This window comes from Cylas formicarius, unplaced genomic scaffold (assembly GCF_029955315.1).
Source record: "Cylas formicarius isolate icCylForm1 unplaced genomic scaffold, icCylForm1.1 PGA_scaffold_8__14_contigs__length_24414737, whole genome shotgun sequence".
Classification (NCBI taxonomy): domain Eukaryota; kingdom Metazoa; phylum Arthropoda; class Insecta; order Coleoptera; family Brentidae; genus Cylas; species Cylas formicarius.
In genome coordinates, this window is record NW_026844361.1 from 16,868,399 (window position 1) to 16,893,169 (window position 24,771).

Consider the following 24,771-nt stretch of genomic DNA (forward strand, 5'->3'; position numbering starts at 1 on the left):
TGTTAGTGATATGTCGGCGGACTGGGTTTTCGAAAGAATATCACAAAGATAAAGCTTCTTTATTTTACCACGGTACCGCACCTGAAAACGTTGTTGCCTCTTGGACACACCGGATGAGACTAACTTTTTGGTCGGCCCGCGGTTTGCCAAATACACCACAGTTAGGTACTTATTTCTCAATCCAGATTTGTTCAAGTTGCGTTGTTCCATGATATAGAAACTAACATTTTCAGAGCAATGTATTGCATTAAAAGACAAAATAACAGCATTATAAAGCTAAAATATTTTATCCTTCTACAGAAATAACAATAAGGTGCAAGCTAATTGTGGCCCCACTATGGTAAAAATTTATACGCCGCAGGGGGCTATATTCTCGAACCTTTGGATGGGAATCGCGCATGCGGCACCCTCAAACGGACTGAGTAATAACAATGTCGGAATTTTGATTATCTCTAAATTAATTTAAAAAAATTTAAAGTGGTTTTATAGGACAATATTTTGCTCTTTCACGAAATTAAAATATTTTTTCAATTTTTTGAGGAAATACTTCTGTAAAAATGCCGCATCCACACTTATTGACGGTCTGTTAGCCGCCATGTTGGTTGTTGAATGCCGCAAGATATTATTGGTCGAAAGCCAGAATTTACAATTACAGGTGTCATCGGTTGAAAACAAGATTTTAAACGTCGCGTACTCCCAAGTTAAATGGACCTTCTCAAAATTGTTTTCACAGTTGCCTCATAAGGAGATAAAACTAAAAGCGACCTCAATGCAGCAGCAGACTGATTTCCTTCCTAGGTAAATAACACCAACGATAAAAACGTGTCTGTTAATTATTACATATAGAAATTTAGCAGCAAATTCCACGTGTTGAATGTCACAAGCGTAAAGCCGTTGTTACCTTCGGAACAGCCATATCGTTGGGGTTAATTACTTGGGATTTTTTATGTTCGAGAAAGTTTTTGTGCCCTTTCATGTGCGTCAACAAATTGCCTTTATATGTACTTTTAAAATGGAATTTATAAACAGGTACTTCTTGGAGATTGTTGTGCACTATAAAGTGTTTTTTTCAAAACTGATTTACTAGTACAATGATAATCACAGGAGGTGCATTGCATTTTTTTCTTTTCTGGGACCAAATGCCGTTGCCCTTCTTTGCACAAATATAAAGGCATTCCGTCGGTACTTTTGTACACCGCAAGATGCCTATTCAATTCGGATTTGTGATTGTAGCGATAATCACAGGTGTCGCATTTGAATCTTTTCTGACTGACGATTAAGTGTCGTCTCGAGTGGTCCAGGAAGGTTCCTCTGTATTTACTTTGAAAATCGCACCAATTGCACTTATAAAGAGGCCCTTTCTCGGGCCTTTTGTGCACTACACTGTGTTTCGTCAAATTTCCTTTGGCAATGCAACGATAATCGCACACGTCGCACTTAAATTTTTTTTCGCCGATGCCCAAGTGCAGCCGTTTCTTGTGCATTAACAAGGTCCCTTTCAATTGCAATGGTCGCACTTATATAGAGTCACCTCGTCCGAATGTTTGTGCACCGAGGAGTGTCTCCTGAATTCAAATTTACTAAAGCACCGGTAATTGCATAAATCGCACTTGAATCTTGAATCAAATGTCGCCGTTTAATATGCCTCAACAAACTGGTTTTGTATTTGGTTTGTTGATCGCAGTAGTTGCACTTATACAGATGCACCTCGTCGCCCCTTTTGTGCACTAAAGAATGTTTCTTCAAATGGGAGCTGATATTGTATCGATGGCCACACAAGCCGCACTTGAATCGTTTTTCGCCGTCGCCACTTGTATAACGTCATTTTGTCGGAATCGGAAGCATCTGGTTTTGACAGTGATTTCAAATCATCCGACCACGAATCGCTTAAGCCGTCTGGATTCACGCCAAATGAAACCGAATCTAGAATTGAAAGAGAGAAATTTTTAGGCAAGTCGCTAAAAATTTAGGTACATACAAAAACGGTACCAGATGTCCGATTTGTGATCATTTCATTGGGCCACATTTTCTACCCTCAATACGATTTACTGGTAAGTCTACGTCATTGCCTAGAAAATGTCTGTTAACTAGAAGCATGGTGCCACAGAAAACTGGTGGACCTTACCATTGGCCGCCTCAATATCCGGATTTGAATCCTTTAGGTTATTGTATCTAGGGATATCTAAGTTTAAGTAAGGTAAGTCAAAACTACCCCAAAGCAGGATATTGAAGATGTACGAAACATTTTTTTTTGACATTTAATTTTTTTATATGGAAACTGTTTTATGACAAAATTGCAGGACACAAAAAAGTTTAAGTGAAAGTAATTTTTTCCATGTCATTGCCTTACTTACATTGCTTTATTTACATTTACTGACCGATAAGGCAGTCTAATTCAATTCCATCCGCTCATTAAAAAAAAAAAATTCGGAAAGCGGGTTTTTATAATAATAATATTTTCGTAATATTGTATTCCTTTATTTTTGTTTTTTTTTGTCCCAACGTTTATATAATAAAGTACCGTTTATTTTAAAAAAGGAATCACCTCATTAAGTGATTCGCATTTGTTTTGAAACATCCTGTATAATTGTTATGTCAAACTTCCCTGTAAATAATACACACATTTTCTACCCTCAATAACATATACTGGTGAGTCTACGTCATTAACTATAAAATATTTCTGTATTACTTGCAGCATGGTGCCACAGAAAACCGCTAGAAGTGGTGGACCTTACCATTGGCCGCCTCGATATTCGGACTTAAATCCTTTGGGTTATTGCATCTAGCGATATCTAAGTATAAGAATTAGTCAAGACTACCCCAATGCGGGATATCGAAGAAGTACAAAATCTGGTAAACATTTTTTTTGACATTTAATTTTTTTATAAATATGGAAACCGTTTTATGACAAAATTGCAGGACACAAAGTTTCCAATAAACCCTTCCGTGGAAGTAATTTTTTCCATATCATTGCCTTGGTTTTTCTTTAAATTGACTTACTGATAAGGGAAATTCAATTTCATCCGCTTATCAACAAAATTAAGATATGCAGCAAGCGGGTTTTTATAATAATAATACTTTCATAATATTCCTCTATTTTCGTTTTTAAGGTAAAAAAAAAGAAACATTATTTTTCCGCCATATTTGTAGCATGATATTTCCTTCTAATGGTTGACTTTTGTCCCAACCTTTATATACAATTAACTACCCTTTATTTTATATAAGGAATCATCTCATTAAATGTTTCGCATTTGTTTTGAAACATCCTGTATAATTATACCATTTCAAATATCCACAATAATTCATATCTCTTTCTACTTAATTGTTAATAATGTTTATTAATTATCGCTGTAATGATGCGACGTCTGTAAGATTTCTAAAAAACTACTAAAATTTTTACGATTTTACGATAAATGGGCTCAAAATCGGAACTTCTCTTCAAAAAACCGCGGTTTTCCATTTTACAACATCTATTAAATAATATCGTGCTCTAAACCGCTTGTGAAATTCTACGAAAATAAATTGTATAATGATTTGATATGAGGATAACTGTATTGGCAGCTTCTCATTCGCTATGAAGATGACATCACAATTCTGGCTAACAATCTTGAAGACCTCCAGATTCTGCTAAATAAACTAAACGAGTGCGGTGAACAGTTTGTGCTCCATATCAACGTCGCAAAAGCCAAAATGATGGTGCTTAACATCAATGGAGCGAATATGGAACGGGTCGCAAATTTTACTTATCTTGGCGCCTCCCTCAATGAGGTGTGGCATTGCGATGAACAAGTTAAAAGAAGAATTGGCAGAGCAAAAACAATGTTCTTTAAACTTAAGAATTTACTCCTGCATAGAAATATACACCAGGATACGGGTAATTCAGTCCGATGTATGAGACTTGGTCACTTAAGGTGAAAACAATAAACAGAATCGAGGCATTTGAAATGTGGACACTCCGCCGAATACTCTGGACGGATCGTGCAACAAACGGCGAAGTCCTAAGAAGAGCTGGAGTAGACGGGCAATTAATGAATACCGCAAAACAACGCAAAGTATCATATCTAGGATATATATTAAGGGGGCCTCAATACTCTATACCTAGGTTGATAATGCAGGGGAAAATCGATGGAACATTATTTGGAACATAAGAAACACGTGCGGCATAGTACATGACACCGAAGAAGAAGAAATTTTGACTAACCACAATTGCGTGTTGTATAACTATGTCCCTTCGCTGCCATGCCGCCTGATGTGTTTCAATATGCTGTGTTTATATTTGGTCTGAAAATAGCAATTGTCGCATTTGTATGAAGGCACTTCTTCGGGCTTTTTGTGCACTAGAGTGTGCTTTTTCAAATCCGACTTCGTAAAACAGCGATACTCGCACAAATCGCACTTGAACGTTTTTCCGCCGTTCCCCGAGTGTCGTTTCGAGTGCAACAAAAAACTTCCGCGGTACTTAGTTTGATAGTCGCAGTTGTCGCACTTGTACAGGGGCACCTCGTCCGCGTTTTTATGCACAATAGAGTGTTTCTGCAATTCGGACTTAATAAAGCACCGATAGTCGCACAGATCGCACTTTAATCTTTTCTCGCTGGTGGCGGAGTGCCGCTTCGAGTGCGCCACCAAACTCCCTTTGTACTTGGTCTGATAATCGCAGGAGTTGCACTTATATAGGGACTCCTCGTTCACACTTTGGTGCACCACGCAGTGTTTCTTTAATTCGCATTTAATATCGCACCGATATTCACACAAACCGCACTTGAACCCTGCCTCTCCGGTACTCGAGTATCGTTTCGTGTGCGACAGGAAGTTTTTTCTGTACTTGGTTCGAAAATCGCAACTGTCGCACTTGTACAAAGTCACATCCTCCGGATTTTTATGTGATACGGAGTGCCTTTTCAAAGCGGACTCGGCAACGCATCGGTAATCGCATAAGTCGCAGTTGAAGGTTTTCTCGCCGACGCTCACCAGGTGGCGCTTCGTGTGCGTCAAAAAGCTGTCTTTGTATTTGGTGAGGAAATCGCAACTGTCGCATTTATAATATAATTTCAATTTGTCTGGATGCTCGTGCAATATGGAGTGTTTGTTCAAGTCCAGTTTGGTGACACATCGGTAATCACAGATGTCGCACATAAATTTTTTCTCGCGAATGGCCGAGTGTCGTTTTATGTGCTTCACCATATTGCTTTTGTATTTGCTATGATAATCGCATCTGTCGCATTTTAAGGGGGCGTCGTCCGCGCTTTTGCGTACTACGAAATGATTCTCCAGCTTGGACGTGACGGAGACGGACCGATAACGCAAATTGCAGGTCAACCTTCTCCCGCTTTCGTGCACTACGCGGTGTTTTTTCAAATCGGAGTTATTAATGCACCGATAATCGCAAGAGTCGCACTTGAATCTTCGCTCGCCGATGGCCGAGTGACGCCGCTGTATGTGCTGTACCAAGTTTCTTTTGTATTTACTTTGGTAATCGCAGTTGTTGCACTGGTATAAAGACACCTCGTGCGCAGTTTTATGCGCAACAGAATGTCTTTTTAACTTGGACCTGGTAGTGCATCGATAGTCGCACAAGTCGCGCGTCAGTTTTGCCGAATCGTGCACATCGTGAGGCCTCACGTCGTCAGAAAGTGAATCTAAAATTGAAAGAGAGAACAACTTTTTATTCCAAAGCAAACCGCAAAACATTTCGCAAAGATATGTTTCATATAGAATATCCGTTCCATTTTGTAAAGAGCTTATATGATCCAACAATAATTACTACAATTTGTCTGCAACCAAAAAGTCTTAAAATACTGAAAACATTGGTATATGCGCAGGAAAACGTAAACACATCAGATGCACAATTAAAGATATTTTCCTAATTGTTCAATTTCGTATAATGTAATTCATAAGCCGCGTCACCGTCATGCTAGGAGATAATGCGAATAACCTACGAACTCATGAAGAGAACCGACGTTCTAACCTAAAGAAACCAAGTTTATAGTTGTTAGCAGAAACAATATCCCGAGTACACTTAAATGGAGAAGACATCGACCGGACCCGCAAATTTAAAAATTTCCCAGATAAGCTAAAACATTTGCAAAACTTCAAAAATGTCTCACCAACAAAAACTTGGTCGTCAGTATTGTCCTGAGTTAGAAACGAGAACGTTCTCCAGAGGTAATGGGAAAGAAAAAGGTTATAAAGAAGAAGAAAATAGCTTGCCACGGAAAAGACCGTCACTGATCTGGAATAAATCACTTCCAAGAATTAACAAAGGGCTGCAACCAATAGGACGATTTTCAGGTAGAAAGGATGAACGCTGAATCGTGAAGATGCCATCAATATAAATAATATACTTTGTTTAAGTTATTGGTAGTGTGTGCGTTGTCAATAGTAGTATGATTTTAGTTTTGTCTCTCAGGGATGTGATTATTTGTATGTATTTTCCCTTATCAGCTCTAGGTCATTCAAGTCTCAAGTGAATTTATGGAAGAAATGATATGAATTTTACCATACTGCGACAGTGTGACAAATTTAACTTAGAATATATGAAGGAAAACCTACCCCTACCATTAAACAACTCCTAATATAAGTATGATATAATTATAGCTACAATAGAAGATGAAGATCAGAGGATATAACAGTGTAATACATTTGTTAACATCTTAAAACAACTTCAATAACAGAACAACGTTCCTATATGACGTGAAACGCGTCTTCTTTAAGCCCCCCGTCACACCTTAACGCAAGGTTTCCTGGTGCGACTAAGGTCTACAGCGAATTTGAAGTGTGAAAGCTGTTTGCTTATTTATATATTTTTGGGGGGTCCTTTTTCTAAAAAAAAACATATTTTTGCTCTATCGCGTCATTTTTTTAAAGCGCTCAATATCTTAAAAATGTTATACTTATGACATGAATATGTTTTTTTCATGTTAGGCATGATTTGTAAATGAATTGATTTTTAGGAAATTAAATGTGATTTAGCAATACTAGATAATATTACATTTCTCTGGAAAGCAAAAGAGTTGGCGCGGAAGCGCCAATACAGCATTGTAACCTGGTTATGCGCAGTTTGGTTCTATTGGTCGTGGTTCTACTGTGTTCGCGGCTGTTGTCTTCGTTATTGCGCATTTCTAGTGTATAGAACGTATAAATATGGAAAGAAGACAATGTGTGAACAATTCAAATAACTTTTGTTATATGTGTGATAGTTATGTCGTAGTAAACCATGGGCAAACTATAACTTCTTTTGTGAAAAAAGTATGCCACGCTTATTTTGGTAATAAGGAAGAAATTTTTAAGCTTACGATCACAGTGATGATTCAACATAAAAAATAAGAAACAAATTGTGTATCCCAATCTTGACTTTGCTATTCGACCATGGACCAGATGTACCGATACCAACCGCACCAAAAGAACTAGAAAACGTCATATCGTCAGAATCAGAGGAATCTAATTTCGACCCAGATGACTCAGATTTCACATCAGATTTCAGAGGATGCATCCGAGCTATTAGCGTCCAGACCTTGTGACAAGCATTTACTGGCACCTGGCGCCACATCAAGCTTTTACCGGGATCCCGAAAAAGACATGTCAATATTTTACTCAGGAAGGACTATTGCAACAATTTTCCTAACTTTTTTTTCACTGAATAAAAAAGTTAATTATTTTGGAAATATAGGAAAAAAAGTTTAATTTTGTAGACTTGTGTAATTATCGCATATTTTTTAACACATTAGAATCTTCTATACTTATATATCTGCGAATGATCTCATCTACTGAATTATTACTATAGTTTAATGATTAGAATAATGATAATAGACATTTACTTTTGATAAAACTTCTGGATTCCTCCTGCGCCGGTTTTTGTTGAGTCGAATTAGCTAACGTTTCGACAATCATCCTGTTGGCTTCTTCAGAGCTTGACTGAAACTGGCTCGCATTTTACTCAGTACCTGCTTTTATATTGTGACAGGTAGAGATCTGAGAGTCGGTTAAGATTGTTAAGTTGCTTATAGATTTATATAGACTCTGGGATTTTTCGTTAGTAGAAGAATTGATTACATGCAAGAATTTTAGTTTTATCGAATAAAATTTTATGACCGGTTTCGTGATGGTGTTCGGCAACTGATGATGAGTTTATTTGTCTTAGTCTTAAGGTTTTTTCATGTTCTTTGAACCTAGTTTTTCGTCCGGTCTCTCCAATGTATTCCCCATATGCATGGAATGTTGTAAACTCTGGGCATCTCAAATGGAATTTTGTCTTTGACGGATCGAAAATGTTAAGAGATTTTTGGACAAGTGGTAAATCTGGTTAGAACTTTTGATATAACTTAGTTTGATAATCGCAATTGACACATTTATACGAAGGCACTTCGTCTGCATTTTTATGGATTAAAGAGTGTTTGTTCAAATCGGATTTAATAACGCATCGAAAATCACACAATTCGCACTTGAATCTTTTGATGAATGTATGTCGCCGCAGCTCGTGTTCCGTCAAGTTCGATTTGAATTTTGTTTGAAAATCGCAATTGTTGCAGTTATATAGACGGACCTCGTCTGGATTTTGATGTATTCTATAGTGACTTTTATAGTCTGCTTTATAAGCGCATCGGTAGTCGCATAAGTCGCACTTGAATCTTCTCTTGCTGGTCAAAGAGTGCCGCCGTTGTACGTGAGACGAAAAATTTTTTCTGTCTTTACTTTGATACACGCAGTTATTGCACTTATATAGAGACACCCCGTCCGCATTTTTATGCACCACTGATTGTAAGTTCGACTTAATGTTTTTCTCACTGTTACACTTATTTTTGAGCACTAATAGTAACCAATTTTCAGAGGGGTCGCAATTAGAAGCGGCTAGTTTTAACTGTGGTTTCAAATCATCCGACCCCGAATTGTGTACATCGTCGAGTCGCTCGTTGGATGAAACCGAATCTAAAATTGAAAAGAAACACTTTTTTATTGGAAAGAAACCGGCAAAACATATTTTACAGAGAAAACCCTTATGCTCATAAGGTTAGGTTACAAACAGTACATTGATATCTAGATTCGCCGATAGATGGAGCTACACAAAAGGTATTAGAAATCAAGTCTCAAGTTCATCAACAGAAGATAAATGGTGCGTGAACCTCACAATCTGCGTCGGAGTGAGAAATGTAACTTGGAATATATAAAGAAAAAACAGAATATAATTATAGCTACAACACTGTCATACATTTGGAACGAACCACCTAAACAATTTCAACGCATAGAACAAATGAGAATAATGAACTGTCAACCTTTAAAGTAGCAACAAGGAAAACTAATTTCTTCAACAAGAAAATTAACATCTTAGTAACTAGAGCTGTTAAGGGAAATGTGACGATAGTTTAGTGCAAGAACGAATCTGATCAGAAAGCCTTAAAACTTCTTAATGTCACAACTATTTACCAGCAACATAGAAAAGTGACATTAAAAATTGTCATTAAAATAGGGAAAACAGTAACTGAGAATAGAAATCAAAAACGTTCAACTCTGGCGAAACTTTAAGTTTCTTGCTGATAATAAAGCTATTTTAAATAACGAACGTACGTAAATAACCACATTTTAAAGCATTTCGTAGATTCAGATTTTGTGTATTTATTACTAACACAACACAGCTGGTATTTTACGTACAGCCGTGATTTAGTAAAAGTCATCGTTACAAAATAAAAGTGTTTCATATATCTGTGACTAGAGGGCACTTTACCTAGAACATTTTTATATTTTCCCTATATTTTATTTATTTGATATTGATAATACAAAATAGAACAGATTGCCTTAAGCAGAATCAAAAATCCTCAAAAATTGTTACTCCTGTTTTAAGTCGATAAGTTTTATCGTTTAACCACAAATAGTCTTTTATATTCTCGGCTCAAATTTTACCTGGAAATGTGATTTTACCTAACAGGACTTCATGCAATTTGAAAAAGTCATTGTCACAATCCGCTAAAAATTAGTTTCTATTAAAATAGCTTATTATCCAACTGCTGCTGTGATATTTAAAGAATGAATATCGCGAAAGGCATTTTTACTAAGGAAGAGCAAATAGAAATGAAGATCAAGCACGACGGATTTATATCGAGGTTTATCCTAATAGAAATGTTCCATTTGCTAAAACATTCATCAATATACACAGACTTGGCGAAAAAAACCTGATAATATGAATAAAATGAGATCAAGGTATAAGAGAACCGCTGCAAGAGAAGCAAGAATACTTCAAAATGTGAAGGCTGGCCCGGCGACCAGTACGAGAAAACTTGCTGCTCAGGGAAGAATTGCTTGCTCTACAGTTTGGGAAGTTTTCCATGAATATGATCTTCGGCCATTTCATGTTCAATAAGTGATCAGCAAATGTCACATAGTTCACATACAAAAATTGAAAGAAAATATCAGCGCCGGTTTTCTTTAAATGGGCAGGGATTATAGGAGATAATTGTAATTTTTTTAACGGATCGCTTAATAAAATGTATTTCAATTTCTCCTTTGCTGAAAGAGGTATCCTTGCAGTGGAGACAAAACATGTACTTAATGCAAGATGGCGCTCCACTCAGACAATTGAACATAATGATAACACTTATCGACTTAAAGCAAGAGTAACAATTTTTGAGGATTTGTGATTCTGCTTAAGACAATCTGTTCTGTGTTGCAATGTCAGTCTACATAAATAAAATACAGGGAAAATAAAAAAAATGTTTTAGGTAAAGTGCCCTCTAATGACAGATTTCTGAAATACTTTTGGTTTGAAACGATAACTTTTACTAAATCAGAGCTATACGTAAAATACCAGCTTTTTGTTTTGAGAAATAAGTGCACTGTATAGATTAACCTCGTCCATTTTCTTGTGCCTATTGTGTCTATTGAATGCTGCCTTTACAGTGCAGCGGTAACTACAGGAATCGCATTTGAATCTTTTAACGAACGACAGACTTTGTGAGTGTGCCGCTAGGCTGCGTTTTTGTGTACTAGCGAGTGTTGTCGGTAATGCAGTTGTTATTGATTTTTTTCTCGTTCGCACGCGAATGTTGTTTCAAATGCAGTTATATGTAAACACCTGATCTGCATTTTTATGCATTCTAGAGTATAATAGTCACTCTAGAATGAAAAGACAATGCTGAGAATTGCAAATCACTATTTCCTAAACTAAATTTATTAACGTTTCCGTCTATACATATTTTAGCTTCGATTATGCATATAAAAAATAATATATCAGATTACTGAGACCAGAAACGGTCAATATGATTCAAAATAAATAAGAACTAAAAGTTGTGAGACATTTGATAAAGACACGGTGTTGTCGAAACAATTGTAATGTCATAATATATAATTTCGTGAAAATCCGAACTTTTAGTTTTCATTTATTTTGATAAATGGATTTTCATCAAGTAAAAGTCACCTCAGTTCAATCGATATGATTTTAGAGTCAATTTAAACTTGCTGATGCCTAGGCACAGGCAGGCTAAGATGGCGTATAGCCCGATAGTTCTACCAGTTAAACTCTATAACCCTAACTGAGGATAAGAAAATACAAAAACGTAGTGCCTTAAAAAGTGTACTTAAAAATAATTTAACCAAAAATGCTTTTTATACTATAGATGAATATCTAAATTGGAATGCCTACGAGCTTATGCCTTAATTATCTAAAAAAAATAAATAACTAAAAATTCAGATTTTCGCGAAATTATATATATTCACATGACAATTGTTTCGACACACCGTGTCTTTATCAAATGTAATATTTACGAACAAACAAATAAAACCTTAATTGATGTTGTGACAATTTAAGTTTAATAATGGAGAGGTATTTAAATCTAATTGATCGTTAAGTTATACATTTTAATATCTCATTTTGTTAACCTCCATGGTTTCCAATAAATTTAATTTTCTACTTTTTGTGACTATGTAAAATATCAAAATTGTCGTCAAAAATGTGTTTTTCTGTGTTTAAGTGTGTAGCATAATTATAATCTAGACTATTGTTTTTAAACGCTCTTTTATGTTCGTTAATGCGTTTCTTGAAGGATCTACCTGTTTGTCCAATATTAATTTTAGGACATGATCCACATTTTAACCTGTAGATACCTGATTTTTGAGATTATGGACACTTCGTTTTATTGTTTTTTAAAAATTTTCCTATTGTGTTGCTAGTTCTGAAAGCTATATTTAAATCACCTTTTGACAAATGTTTTAATACTTTTTCACTGGGTTCTCCTATTGTTTCAAATTGTTCGTGTTCTGTATTAGGTTTCGGATAAATAGAATTTACAGTTGTCTGGATTTGTTTTTTGTTTATAATTTTATCGATAATGGACGGATTGAAGCCGTTGTTCAGTGCAATTCGTTTAATGACATTAAGTTCTTTGTTGTAATTTTCTGTTGAGAGTGGCATATTAAGAAATGCAGAATTTTGGTGTGTATAAGGATGATTTGAGCTGTTATGTATTACTGTGTGCGTGTGTGAAGGTTTACGGTAATCGGAAAAATTTAATTTGTTTTGCGTGTTTCGTAATACTTAAGTCTAAAAAATTAATAGTGTTATCCTGTTCAAATTCGATAAAAAGAATTCAATTGTCTGTCCGTTCCGACAAAGCAAGCAAAGACATCATCCAGGTATATATACCACCATAGAAAACTTTGACTTAAAGGATGTTCTAGTATGATATTTTCCAAATTATCCATAAAAATCTCGGCTAACAAAGGAATAAGTGGGTTTCCCATAATCAAACTTTCCTTAGAGATGTGAATCTGTTCATTAAATTCAAAATAATTTTGGTCTAAAGCAATCTAATAAGCATTCTAATAAATCTTGTTTCACCAATGGGTTTACCTGTTTCCGAGTGAGGGTTCAATCTTTAATTATCTAATCAATTTATACACATTTTATATGGCATTATCTTATACTTTGTTAAACTCAATCGAAATAAAGATTCATCTTTGTCTATTATAGTCTGCTTCTCTTGATGGTTATAGAGTGCCGCCGCAGTATGTAAAACACCACATTCCTTCTGTATCTGCTTTGATAGTTGCAGTTGTTGCATTTATGTGTGCTTTGTAAATTCGACCTAAGTCTTCCATTATTATTGACACTGGTGTATTTAATTATTTTCATGTACCAACACAAACATTTTCTGAGTGGTCGCAATTGCAAGGAGCAAGTCTTAACTGTGGTTTCAAATCATCCAACCCCAAATAGTGAACATCGGTGAGTCTTTCATTGGATGAAAGCAAATCTAAAATTGAAAGACACAGTTTTTTTTTTTGAGTAAACCGCAAAACAGTTTACACAATTTTTATAGAGAAAATCCTTTTTCACACAAGCAATATTTATCCTAATATCCTAAGATATTAAGCAGAAATATAATCAAATAACCAACAATATTATATCTATTATCTGATCCTAGTAAAATCAAATCATCATTAGTTTGAACAAAATACGTTAATTTGGGTGTGTACACAAACAGCACCTTCATTTTTTTGGCCAGTTACCAAGCGCAAATTTCTGTACAGCATCATCCTTGGTCTTGTCTCTGAGACTACCAAATTTTAAGTCGTTACATTTCGTTTTTGTTAAAAGGAGGCGCCACTGACGTTTGTGCAGCTATCAATTCCAAAAGAACCACCGCTAGCGAAAAAGTTTCGAAAGTTCCTGATATGGAAAGACTCACATTCTGTCAAAGTCCTCATTTCTATTATTTGCACCCCAATAACAAGAAAAATAAAGCAGATCAGAATATCTGGTCAAAACTCATGAATGTTCAGTTTGCTAGTAAAAAACGAAGATGTGAAGCGAAGGACATATATCAAAAAGTAAAAATATACTTTATATAAAATTGCCTTAATTGTTAATGCTAAATACAACAAGATTATAAAAACAGGGGGTTTCCATTAAAAAAAAAAATTTGGCAGTGGACAAGGCCGTTGACCCATCAACTCCGAATTATCAAAATTTTTTGTTTGATATAATAACAACACTTCCAACAACAATATATTTTTAGGGAACATACATAACAAATGCAATTATTTTTGATATACACAATTAAACCAGAATTTACCGAACACACAAGCCTAGCAAAAGTATTAACAAAAAGGTGATTCAAACAATTTTCAAAGAGCATTTGAATAAAAGTTAGGGAATATCGGTTTCCTCAGATGAAAATGAAAATTAATTAATTTTCCTTAATTTTTGCAAAAAAACCCATACAAACACACAACTGTTATATATAGCGTTTTTTCAATAAGAATTAAGATTTATTTATTTACTCTAAATAATTTAGATTTAATTTAGACCCAAAATGGGGTTAGGATAGGGGTTTGGGCCCAGCACATTTTTTATTCAAATAATTTATTTGATTTTGTGCAACATTCTCTCTTGTTTCATTTTAATCAGATTGAATTAAAATAGGCCTATCAAATATCAAATCTAAGAACATCTCACAAGATGGCAACAAATTGGGAAAAGTTTTACCCATCACCAATAAAATATAATGTACTTACCAAGATTTTCTGGCGACGGCGAGGGTAGCTCCTGTTTAACTACCTCTATCTCATCCTTAACCATTTCAGTTTCAAAGTGAGGTTGATCAATTATCTCTTCCTTGACTTCACTTTTGCTAAAAATGTATACACGTGGACATAAAGCCGTTACCGAATTTTTACCTAACATTAAACTCACACATAGTCGCAAAGTTCCTCGTTAAGCATATCAAGGCAGGTGGGTATATATGCTTTTGACTCGGTTTCGTCTACGTAGTTATCACATACATCCGATTTTATTTCAAACAGTAATTCCATAATTTTAAAAATCTGAGAAACACTCGTCTTAAACCGAATTAACAAAATACTCAAATAATTTAAAATCAATATCACTTTCCTGTTTTTCCTTAAGCCATACACAAAACAATTGCAATTCAATTCAATGATGCGTATCACCAAAAACCGTTGGGCTAGACTACTAGGATCATTCGCCCAATTGCAGCTGATAAAAACAAAATTCTTCTTTTATTGTGATTAATTTCCATAATTTGGGCGGCATTGCTAATTTATTTAAAAATTATGCGCGAAAAGAACGTTTCTAATCTTGCAATAGGTATCACATTTTTGAATTAAGTAGAGTATAGCCGGTAACTGAAATTTTTGGTGAATTTAAGAGAAATTATTGTCCTTACTAGTTAGTTTTGGTTAATGTTTCTTGCCTTAATGCAACTGGTAAAAGCTCAGTAACTATAGAAAAAACTAATATCAATTATTTTTCCCGCTGCAAAAAAGAACTTTCTGCAAGTCAACTATGGAAGGGTCATTTGGCAGTTGACATACTACCAGTATGCAGTTTTCGAATCATAGGTGTTGTGTACACTATCTAGATTCTAGTGAAAAGAAGGCACGTTCTATAGAACTAAATTCTGTTCATATTACATTTATATCTTGAAGAGTATTTAGATTTTTTTGGCAGACAATTTCAGAAAAGTTTTTTTATCAATATAGTACACTAACGATCATGATTCGTGAAAACTGGTGAATATATGCGGCGCCTCCGTCATTATGGCGGGAAGTATTGGTCTGTCAGGAATACGTTGAGGATTAGTGGAAAAAGCAGCATAAGTGCAAAAATTGGTTCATGTTTAAAACTCGCTCTTCAATAGATCACTTACATTTTTGGCTAAATAATGACAAGAAAAAAAGTTTAATATTTCAAAACCATTTCTTGTACTTAGGCTTACTTTCTTGCCAGGAACATTTTTTTTTATCGCGGTTAAAATATATGCGTAAAAACTACTGTTTTATTCAATGCTAATAATAATAGGTGCAGAATGCCATGCCGTTTCCGCTACTTGCTGTATTTTTTTACGCCCTTTCATTCTAGTTACAAACATTTTTTTTATTATCATTATTATTATTACTAAGAACAAAGTGCAGAGGAAAACCTATCATGCACATTGGTAGTTAGTAACACAACACACATAATAAACATTTAGTTATTGCTGTGAAACAATAGACTGTCCAAGCGACGTTTAAATACAGATAAGTTCGGCGCACACACATCTTGGGGTAAACTGTTCCAATAATCGAAAGTCCTGTTACTTATAAAATGCAGGTGGTCATGCGCAAACGTATACATTTGAATGAGATCCGCTCCATGGGTTCCAGACTGGGAAAGCAATTCCAGGATGGGGCGAATGTAAGTGGTGAAAAGCCTGCAAGGGATGCGAGGACTAGGATTTTTTTTTTAAATATTATATATATTATATTTATACCATTATATTTTAAATTTTCCAGAAAATTATAAAAATACTCTTTAAAACTAAACTAAGCTATTCAACTTTTTTTAAAACAGTATTTGATCCATCCCCCATTCTCAATTTGAGAAGACGAGAAAAAAAAAGGTTCAAACAATCCACAACACTCTGAAAATACTACACTTTTTCTCTTGGCTGATTTACCTATAAATATTTATTTTTCTAAGTTGTAGGACTAACGATTCCTGAGATATGGCCGACGTCCTTTATTAATGGGTCATCCGGTACAGCTGATTTGCCACAAAAAAATTGCAGTAAAATAAATTAAAAGCGAAGCACGAAAAAATTAAACTCGCAGCTCAAGAACAATCAATCAAATTGTCGGGAACTCAATGGTTTACTTAATAATATTTTACAGGTCCCCCAAGGGCAAGTATTAGGGCAAACCCCTCTACTTCCCTTGTGATAAAACAAGTAGCTCAAGGTATGACAATCACATGAACTATTTATGCAAGTTATTTGGAGAATGTCTTTTAACTTAATAACTTTTTTCAGGACCCCCGAGGACAACTATTATGGCAAACCCCTCTAGATCGCGTGTGATAAAACAATCAGATCCAGGTATGTCTTTTGGAGAGAACAGAATTTTTCTTATTACAATCACATAAACTATTTATGCAAAGTTAGTTGGAAATTTAATTTTTTTCAGAATGTCTGAGGAAACCTTTAAAGGAAAACCAAGACTCTAATCTAGAAAGATTTTTTTTTTCCTTTTCCTGTTGTCCATTTTTTCAGTTCAACCTTTTGCTTCGGATAAAACCACTATACAATTGTTAGTGGAGGGTTATAAGCATCTTAAGGATGCATTTAGACATCCTAAAATTAAAAAAAAAACTATGGATGGAAATTAAAAATATCTTCCACTCAAAAGGATATAATTTTGGATAGAAAATGGAGAAACTTCAAAAAGACTTTCACAGGCATCAAGGAGAATATACGGAAAACTGGAAGGGGTAGAATATACTAGTAATATTATTTCCAGTTTGCTGAAATATGTAGGGAGGACAAAACGGTTAACCTCCCTAAACTAATAATGTCGGCATCAATGCCTGGTATAAGGCAAGAAGAATTAGAAGTGCTGAAAACAAAGATCCTGCTATTCCCGTGACGCCGCCCATGGAAACCACTCTGAGGGAAACACCTGTATCCACCCCGTATGTTCAGTTTCAATATTTTTTTTATTGGTAACAATACACAAATTAAAGGTTCATAACAATTTTTCTTTTAGAAGTTCCCAAACGCGAGAGACAAAGAGTGGAATGTTTTAACTTCGAAAAAGGCTGGCAAATATTGAGGAAGCTCGTGTGGAGGAAATTAAACTGTTACGAAACGCCATTAACAGAAGCAACGAAATCCAGGAGGAAAGGAATAAAATTTTGCGCGAATTGTGTGAATTACAAAAAAAAGCAATAACAGAAATATATTCTATTCGTTATAAAGCATATTTGCTATTTGATTTCTCTTATTATTTCCATTCTCATCTGCAATATTCACTTCCAGGTGTGGTAACTCCTCTTCTATTTCCTCTTCAACTACTTCATTTAAAATTAAGAAATTGTGAAGAAAACATGCAGCACAAATAATTTCAGTTCCAAGATCTGGATCACATTTCTAAATATTTCAATTGTCTAAATTTGCCCTTCAAACTCTCTTTTAATCACTGAAAGAATAGAGTTTATTCTATAATTATAATTATTTTGGATGGCATTCAAGTGACCATTGTCCCTATATGGTGTTAACAAATTCTGCATTAATGGATAAGCCGAATCTCCAAGCAAATGCAAATCTCTTGGTAATAATGGATTGGTTTCATTAATTAATTTTTGATATAGATCACTGGTTCTAAATGCTCTTGCATTATGAACTCTTCCTTGCATCCCAACAAATATATCAATAAATAGCATTTGATGATCACAGACACCTGAAAATAAAATACTGTAAAAATTAGAAGACAAAGCTAATTTGCATTCATTATTTCGGTTCGCAAAGCGAAAATTGAAATTATAAAAGCTGCTTGCCTCTGAGTAACTTCTGATAACATTAGGCATAGGCTGAATAATATTCACTAACTAAATATATGGCCAGAAAATAAATATTAACACTTTTATGTGAATGAGATGTGAAGCATAATTTTAAAAAATACCTTGCACAATTATTGAATGGAATTCTTTCCTATTGTAATAGTCATTAGCATTGCTGTTTTATTGGGATATGAGAACCATCTATAGCTCCTACTACACCTGGAAATCCATGGGACCTTTCCTGAAATACCTACAACAAGTTTTATAAATACTTTTTTTGATAGGGCATTAAAATCCCACTAACGTTAATAGCATTTTCATGATGTCTTTGCAAAGATATAAACTGAGGCATAATCTGTACAAGAATATGCACAACCATATGAGCTGTACTTCTTGCTAATCCAAATCGATCTCCTGCAGCTAAAAATGACTCGGGCTTAGCCAGTACCCATATTGTAAATAAAACTTTTTTTTCAAGACACATGGAATGTCTTTCTGCTCTGATATGTGCTAGACGTTGTAGTAAATTCTAAAATAGACTTTTTGTAATAAGTTTACAAGCTTATTTCCATACAGGAATACCTCAAATGTAGGCCTCGTCATACGAAAATGTTCTAAGAATAAGTTTCCTTCATAACTCCCTATAGTCTTTTCATAATACTTTTTATTTCTTGGTATTGGCCACCTACCACCTTCATGATCCTCAAATAATCGAATGGGCTTCTCAAGTTCCGAAGCCATTTGACCAACCATATTTATATTTATATCAGCCTGGGTCATTTGGTTGTCAAGTAAAATGTTTATAACGTCCATTTCGGCTAATTGCTTTAGTAGGTACTAGAATACAAAGAAGTTTCCACTTTATTAACACGCTTTAAATTAGCAGCACTACTCACAAATATAATACACAATAACCTCTATTTCTGTCAAAAACGGAAGCGGCAGCGCTACCTAAAGGGAGCGCTTTGCTACGTCCGCTGAATGCGACCAATGTTGGCGTTGGTTTGTCAAAGATAGTAAATGAGTAGGATGGTTGGTGATCAACGCGATTTGGTATCCAAGTTAAACATAGTTAAGTCATATTTTACAAACGATCTCTAAACATTTAAACAACTCGATTATCTCGATTAATCTCTATTCGACTATTCTGTTGCAATATATTTACTGCGTCAATGAAGAAAACTGTCACTTTGCGATAAATTTATTGTCTCTACAATATAATACACATATCACCATAACAGGACCAGCAAACCGTGAGAATTTGACTGTGGTCTCGGGTTCGATTTCTTATTCAAGTTAACCATAGTTGACTTCTAAACGATCTCTAAACATTTAAGCATCTCGATTATCTCGATTGATCCACATTCGACTATTCTGTTGCAATATATTTACTGCGTCAATAAAGAAAACTGTTACTTTACGGTAAATTTACTGTTTCTACAAGTAATATAATACCACCATAACAGGACCAGCAGACCGAGAAAATTTCACTGCGGGATCTTATATAGTCCAAAAGTCAATATGGTTCTACGTTTATGGCCGAGTGACCATGACAATAAATATAAACTATGAGCGAGGCACAGTATAATAAATACAAGTTTAGTTGATTAAATATGTAAATAAGTTACAATTATATAAAAAAATATAAATAAATAAAAGCAGTTCCACAAGCGTCGATCACCATTCATTGAGCTGTCTCGTCTCTTTGGGACATGTTGCACAGTAACGACACGAAGTCCTAGTCCGGCATTTGGGCCAATAATATAATTGTTCCTCGTCTTCGTTGATGTCCCCCGTTCCACCGGAAACAACTGTCGGGATGATGCTGGGTTCCCGATATGTTAAAGGTGCGACACGCACCAGTTCGAGATCTTTTCTAGGTATGATGTCGTATTTGGGTACAGCTTTATAATAGGTTGTGTCTTTCTCGACCAAGGGTGAATAGCGACAGAAACATTTTCCTGAAGGTATGCTTTTTACATTCACTGTTTCCACTTGCGTAGGTTCTTGGACGTAAACAACGAACTCAGGATTCGAGTAGTATTCACCTCCACATCTCGCGTAACATCTATGGTAAGATATTTTCGGCTCTAGGTCGTTCACTTGCTGCAATGAACTGCTTTCGCTAAGCGCCGTTGAGGTTACGTATTGGGTATTCGTTTCATATGGTGGTGGTGCCGCGATATGTTTTTCTGTGACGATGTGGTTTGGATACGTCCACATAGGAGGTCTCACAAGTTGCGAATATGTGTTTGGTCTATAATCCAATGTCCGCGGGGGACTAGGAAGGGAATTCACTGGGACAGGATAAAACCCATCCATGTCTACGGGAAATTTCCCACTGCCAGATGATGCTTCGTCTATGTCGTCGAGAGTGATTGATTGTGGCACATGTTTATCGCCGATGGGATAAGTCACCAGCAGTTTCGAGTCTGTGCAAGACTTGCATCTGTAGGGCACCAAGGATTTATTCAACAGCGATTCAACGTGGTTCTTTTCTTTAGCAGGATCTTTTGTACTGCTGGTTTCGACTTTCTCGTTTCGCTGTTCACAAAGCTTTTTCCTGTTGGTTTTCTTTTTTCGTGCGTTTTTAGTTTTCGCAGTGCCAATTACTTCTCGATTTTCAGATTGTGTGATTTGGGTAGTGGTTTGTTCATCTTCGGGTGGTTTCATTTCTGCTTTAGGATGTTCTGGAACATTACAGTACTCATTGCTTGGTTATATATCGAAATAGAGTAGTGCTAACCATTAGATTCGGTCGTTGTGCTGGGTCGTTCCAGTTTGTTTGCTAAAACTTCGGCATCGTCGCCTTTGCTAAAGTACCTTCTCAATTCTTTAGGCAAGCAGGGTGGTAATCCGTACAGGCACTGGTAATAGTAATTTGGAAAAGCAAATGGTACCGGTGGTGGATAAGGGTAGTAGTATCTAAAAAATTGGTGAACTAAACTAACGAACCGCGAGAGAAAGAATGAATTCAACATTTTGATTATGTTAAAATTTCGTAAATTTTTCATTGCTCTGCTTCTTATTGCGAGAGAGTTATAAATCATTATTCAATGGTAAAACTTAATGATGATAACTGTCAAGGATCCAGAGAGTGCCAGGTAGTCGAACTTATTTAGAATTAGAATTATTATGACTGAAGTTGAGGATACACTGGCTAATTGACTAAAGAAAAGTAAAGTAAGAAAAGAAAATGTAATATATGAGGACGAAAGACGAAATTATCTGCTGGATGACCATATTTGAGAGCAGTTTCGAAGGGGAAACAGGCATATTTATTTTCTGGATGAAACTTGGGGAAATGAAGTTTATACCTATGGTAAAAGTGTGCAGGATAAAAACTAAAAATTACACAAGGCAGCTTTTATGGAACTGTAGTAAAAGAACTCTTGGGAAAAAGTAAAAGATTAATGATTACTCACATTGACACCAAAAATCGGAAAAAATAACATCATTCATAGGCTTACTTTTAATACCAAACAATTTCAGAAAGATATGCTAAACTTCTTTGTAAGTTGTCAACAAAATTGTTTTAAAACGCTCTATAACGTTCCTTCGCTTTCCGCCATATTACTGTGAATTAAACCCCATAGAGTTGTATGGGCTTGTAGCAAGGCGTAACACCTGTTAAATTGGCATATTTATTTTCTGGATGAAACTTGGGAAATGAAGTTTATACCGTTGGTAGAACTGTGAAGGATAAAAATTTAAATTACATATTACTGTGAATTAAACCCCCTAGAGTTGTATGGGTTCAAGTAAATGGCCTTGTAGCAAGTCACTTGTTGAAATTCTTTTGCAAGGTTTGCAAAAATATGAGTTAAAAATAGAAAAAAGATGTGGGAAGTTGATAACATTGTAAATAACACAATATTTTTCTGGGCTCCAATGACTATAGTTAAAAATAATTTTTGAACGATTAGAGGTGTGTAGGCCTTCAGAACTGAAATACGGAAAAATGTTTTGTAGTTTAGATAAACGATATAACCTGTTGTTGTCATTGTAAATTGATATTTTATTACTCGCTCGCATTAAGAAACAGAGTTGAGAGCAAACTACGCCACTGATATTACCGTAAACAGGGACTCGCGTGGTGTTCGTATGGATAAAATAGGTCGTGGATATCGGCATCGTTGCTGTGAGGTATTCGAAACTGTTCTGTGGTCGACCTCAGCAAGTGTCTACACTGGGGCGGTACCCGAATAATCCTGTTCTGACCATCGATGTTATCACCGCCGAATCTGAGCATCACTTGGGCATTTGCAAAGGTTTTCGGTATGAACGGTTGAGGCGTTGTGGTCGTCGTCGAAACGTCGTCGCTGGGTTGGTCGAAATTCGACCTTTCCAGAAGCTCGAAGTGGTCGAAGTTGACTTTGGACATGTCTTTCGGGGTACGGAAGATCTGGGAGAGGTCGCATTCTTCACACCTGGCGAGCTGAGGGCAGTCAATAAATCTCTCTTGTCTTGCATATAATGTATGACATTCAAATATAAATAAATCACATGACAAATGATTTCGATTGCTAATCGGGATATCTCTACCGTAACCAAAAAAACTAAAATACTGATGTTTGAAAGTTACAAATTTTAAGTCTGCTATAATTTGCAACAAAAAATTTAATACGTCGGCCTCCTGATTGTTTCTCTATTCTGCGCCTTAATCATGTTTATAAGCGTTCTCATCCGAATACTTGTATTCAAGATTGATTTAAATTCCCGTAATGATATGGTTGTGGAAATTGAAAGCATTGTTGTTTTAAATACACTGAGCATGGCTCGATAAATATCTTAGTATTTACCTACACAAGGAAGAAAAGTCAACAACTATTTTTTAGCAAAAAAAGTAAAAATCGAAAAAAATTCTTTACTAACGTAAACCATATCAAAAACTATTCCATCAACGTTCATACCTTCATAATCCAAAATAGTCTATACAGAAAAGGCGGCAAATAATAAAATAACTTACATTTTGGCAGCATAGCATGCATGGGAACCAGAGTAGCTTTATTCGCAATTGCAGTTATTATCCAAAAAATTCGCGAATACAATAAAATTGTTTATATAGGCTTTAAAGACTACCACAAAGCGTTCGACAGAGATTCGAAACTAGTATATGAATTAAAGAACGTTCATTAAAAAAATATATTAGAACCAAACAGCCACTGTGAAAATAAATGAAATAGAAAAGCCCAGTCAATCAAGGGTAGCTGCCGATGAAGGAAACGCCTTGGAGCGTATATAAATATGTAAATATCTAGGAACCTACAAAAAGTTTAGACCTAAACCAACATCTTTCAAGATTCAAAACACTAGCTACAAAAATCTTTGCCTTAAATTGAGATTGAAGTGCTGCGTGTGTCACAATCATTGTATGGAGTGGAAACGTGAACTCTGTGGGAGCTCAGACCATCAAGAAACTAGAGTCTTGTGGCCCTACCGTAGAACCGCAAAAATACTATGGAGAGCTAGAACTACTAATGGTGAAGTATTGAGAAGAACAGATCAGGAAATTAAATGATTATTAACAATCAAACGAGAAAAACTTATCTTGTCCATATTCTGATAAATAATAAGTACGAACGAGGTGGCACTAAAAGAAGAAGAATTGAAATCTGATATCCGTTCGCGTAAGCATGATATGATAAAATAGTATACACGGATGCCATTCACCTAGCTGTTATTTTCTAATGAAAGGGCACAAAACGTATTGTATTGTTCTTTAAACAGTTATATTGTTTTGATCGCGATTATGAAGCTATTGGAGAGGGTTTTAGAGAAAGGTATCCAAAAAGAGTTAATAGGGCTCTGCATTGTAATTGTAATCTATAGGTATTAATTAATATATATTGGTTATTTTTGGTTTATCTAGATCGGTGGATCATATATGCAGCAAGTTTCATTTAATACACCAGTGACTGACTGTAGTGATCATCAGGACTGACGAACATCAAAATACCATGGTTAAAATCTACCGAAAGACTTCGGAGAGTAGAAAATATTTTTTTAAAACCTTCTGTTGGTATATATGCGGAACTTAGTATAGTCTAAAGTAACTCACCTTTAAGAAAACTGCCAGAAAACAACTTAAAATCACAATCGGGTAGTTTTCTTTCGACGTTATCATGCTGGTCCCCTTGGTGAGCCGCGCTAATGAATTCGACCCATATTTCGAAGCATATATAGGTGGGAAATGTTTAGAAATTCGCATGAGAATCGTGTCACTTCTCAAAATATTTAGATCCCATGAGTTCACTGACTTACTAGCGACATTGAATACCTATGTTGCGAATTTTGGTATGTCGAATTTGAAATTTCTCTGGATTTTTTAGAAGTAACAAATCTTCGAGATGTCTCTTGCGTCGGTTATGGATGAATCTAACTTAACTGTACAGTTTTAGTTAAGCTCTGAAGAACCCAACATCATGATTGGCGAAACGTCTGCAAGT

At 35.4% G+C, this 24,771-nt stretch overlaps 1 protein-coding gene, 1 long non-coding RNA gene and 1 pseudogene across 3 annotated transcripts; all 3 read right to left on the bottom strand.

Moving 5' to 3' along the window:
* Positions 1–1,548: 1,548 nt before the first annotated feature.
* On the bottom strand, positions 1,549–14,919 carry LOC132706292 (zinc finger protein 845-like). 2 transcript variants are annotated; one of them, XM_060677546.1, is made up of 4 exons: positions 14,681–14,919; positions 14,503–14,618; positions 4,202–5,639; positions 1,549–1,923 (listed from the first exon to the last, which is right to left on the bottom strand). In XM_060677546.1, the coding sequence occupies exons 1-3, from the start codon at positions 14,797–14,799 to the stop codon at positions 4,222–4,224; spliced, it is 1,653 nt and encodes a 550-aa protein (XP_060533529.1). In that variant the 5' UTR covers positions 14,800–14,919; the 3' UTR covers positions 1,549–1,923; positions 4,202–4,221. The 2 variants fall into 2 exon arrangements, with proteins under 2 accessions (XP_060533529.1, XP_060533530.1); XM_060677547.1 differs by lacking the exons at positions 14,503–14,618; positions 14,681–14,919 and adding an exon at positions 7,818–8,303.
* A 2,616-nt stretch (positions 14,920–17,535) lies between these two features.
* LOC132706481 (putative nuclease HARBI1) lies at positions 17,536–18,674 on the bottom strand (annotated as a pseudogene).
* Positions 18,675–18,712: 38 nt separating this feature from the next.
* LOC132706548 (uncharacterized) lies at positions 18,713–19,758 on the bottom strand. Its single transcript, XR_009619602.1, has 3 exons — positions 19,219–19,758; positions 18,905–19,159; positions 18,713–18,851 (listed from the first exon to the last, which is right to left on the bottom strand). It is a non-coding gene; the product is annotated as an uncharacterized LOC132706548 (long non-coding RNA).
* Positions 19,759–24,771: the final 5,013 nt, after the last annotated feature.